At 36.5% G+C, this 2,505-nt stretch overlaps 1 protein-coding gene across 1 annotated transcript; it reads right to left on the reverse strand.

Annotated features, from left to right (window-relative positions):
- Window positions 1–1,057: 1,057 nt before the first annotated feature.
- Window positions 1,058–1,801, reverse strand: TRIADDRAFT_58431 (uncharacterized protein; the record flags this gene model as incomplete). The annotated part of the gene is made up of 1 exon (XM_002114485.1): window positions 1,058–1,801. One exon carries the CDS (start codon window positions 1,799–1,801, stop codon window positions 1,058–1,060), a length of 744 nt encoding a protein of 247 aa, XP_002114521.1.
- Window positions 1,802–2,505: the final 704 nt, after the last annotated feature.

The following is a 2,505-nucleotide window of genomic DNA, read 5'->3' on the forward strand; positions in this document are numbered from 1 at the left end:
ACATATTGGATATACTTTGTGAAATGGAAGTAATTAAATCATTCATTCACCCACAGATGCGCGTAAGGATGAATGAACATTTTCATGCTGTACATTGAAATATAATAGTGGAATTATTTATTATCATTCCGGTAAATTCGAAATATCAGATATTTCATAAACAACAGAATTTCTAATCACAGAAAGATAAATAGACACACTTTCGATCGAGAAACAGTGTCACTGGTATAATACATTGTACTGTACTGTACATACGTACGAAGATTACGTCCGTGATTTACTAACAAATGGTACAATTGAGGAAAGAGTAATAGAATAATAAATTTAACTTTAAACAAAGGTCACCGATGCCAATAATACGTGTCTTGCTTTAGGATTAAGTCTGCTCGATAGAGTAGCACAAATCTGCGCAAACAATTAAGCACTTCATACACGAAATTAAAGCAAGATTTATCCGTTCAAGAAATTGACAACAAATACCACTCTATTCGCATCTGAAATAGCATCGGTAAAACAATACTAATATAACGTTAATTTTTACTCGGAGTGAAGATATTTTGCTACGCATGAATAACAAACGGTGCATATAGGAAAATTTCTGCTTTTGATTTTTTCTGAAAGGGATTAAAATGTCTTTCCAAATAAAAGTGAAGTATTCTTGCGACATTGTAATGTCATCATTCGTTTACTGTTAGAAATGAATTCATCGGTATAAACTATACATTTATAGATTACTTATAGATCCTAGAACTCATTTAAAAAAATATATTTTAATATCAAAATTGCTGTATTCAAGTATTGGCGGAGATAAGAAATTAAGAACAGTTTGGTAATGGCAAGTAGGTATACTTTACAACAGTCGTTTCTCGTACCCATAATTTCATACTAAGTGGAGAAATGTAGGAATGCTATGGCCACTTTCAAGTGTTTACGCTTAACATGCTTTCCTAATTGAAAAAAAGACATTTATCCTATTTCATCTCCTTCTGAGTGCGAGAGGTAGAGTATCCATCAACTGCAGCTGTAGTATACGTATCTCGTACATCATTTGCATCGGTCACTGCTGCATCGCTTCTTGGTATTGGGAAGTCAACGATTCAACGGGTATATCCATGAGATCAGAAACAAGCCGGAGAATTTCCATTTTGTCTACTTCTACTCGCGATCGCTGACCCCAGGAGTATTCGATGATAAATTCACCATTGACAAGTTCTTTAGTACGATGTAAATACATGGTTTTTACAAACTGATCAATCTTTTTGGAGATGTCACCAAATACATAATGAGGTTTACGTTTATCAAATTCAAGGAGGGCTTGCAGCTTATCTACTAAATCGGTTTCTTTCATCGTGCCTCCTATCATAAAGATGATGGCTAATATGATTGTCAACAGTCCATATTCTTCAATATGATCGGTGCTATTAATGATATTTTGGTTTTCCGTTGGCAAAGTGTTACGCAGAAAATAGCGATTTTCGGCAGAAGTTTTGGTTTTTTCCTTGATGGATTCGTCGCCTTGATCACGAGATATAGCCACTACTTCTACACCAAAAACTTTCAACAGTTCGTCTTTCGCTAACGTCATGACTTTATCGAAATATTTTTTATAATCGAAAAGCACATCCTTTAAAATATCTGATCTTTTAATTGGAGTTCGATTACACTGTTTAAATAGAAAGTAGCGAACTAGCTCCGTGGATAATGTTGACAAGTCAGCATTTGAATTTTGTGATTGGATTGCCATACCTTGGCTTGAAGTCGGGGTATTGGAGTCATCGACATCCATTGGTTCATCAGCCATTTCGATCAGGAATGTTCGATTATCGTGTCGTGTACTTGTATATTTACAAAGGCGTATGGGATTGCCAATTCCACAGTAGCTTTACTTCAGTTAAGAGGATATCTTCCAATACAGTAATCAATGATGGAGATGTCAGTTTAAAACTAGATGACCTAGACTACAGGTAAGCAACTGGAAAGATGGCGGTATACCTGGATTTCGCGTATTAATGTCTGTTTGCTTTCGTTTCAGCCGTAGCACAGGTTGGTTGGCGCCTTGGCGGGCAGGTGCGGCAAAGTACAGTGTACTGTACTGTAGAGTCTATAATGTACTGTAGACTACTGTACTGTACTGTACTGTAATCACTATACCAGTACGTACAGACGTACAGTACAGTATAGACATGATATTTAGCAGCATTCGGCTGGTTAAAAGATACGGCAAAGTACAGTACAGTACAGTACAGTATAGTACAGTACTGTAGAGTCTACAGTACAATGTAGACTACAGTACTGTACAACTGTAATTAGGACTGACTGTAATCACCAATACCTTACGTACAGACGTACAGACGTGACATTCAGCAGCAGTACTGTACACTGTACAGTACTGTATACTGTAGAGTTTACTGTACAATGTACTGTAGACTACTATACTGTACTGTACTGTAATTACCATACCTGTACGTACAGACGTGCAGACGTGACATTCAGCAGCATTCATCG

Source organism: Trichoplax adhaerens, genomic scaffold (assembly GCF_000150275.1).
Source record: "Trichoplax adhaerens TRIADscaffold_7 genomic scaffold, whole genome shotgun sequence".
In the NCBI taxonomy this organism is placed as follows: Eukaryota; Metazoa; Placozoa; class Uniplacotomia; order Trichoplacea; family Trichoplacidae; genus Trichoplax; species Trichoplax adhaerens.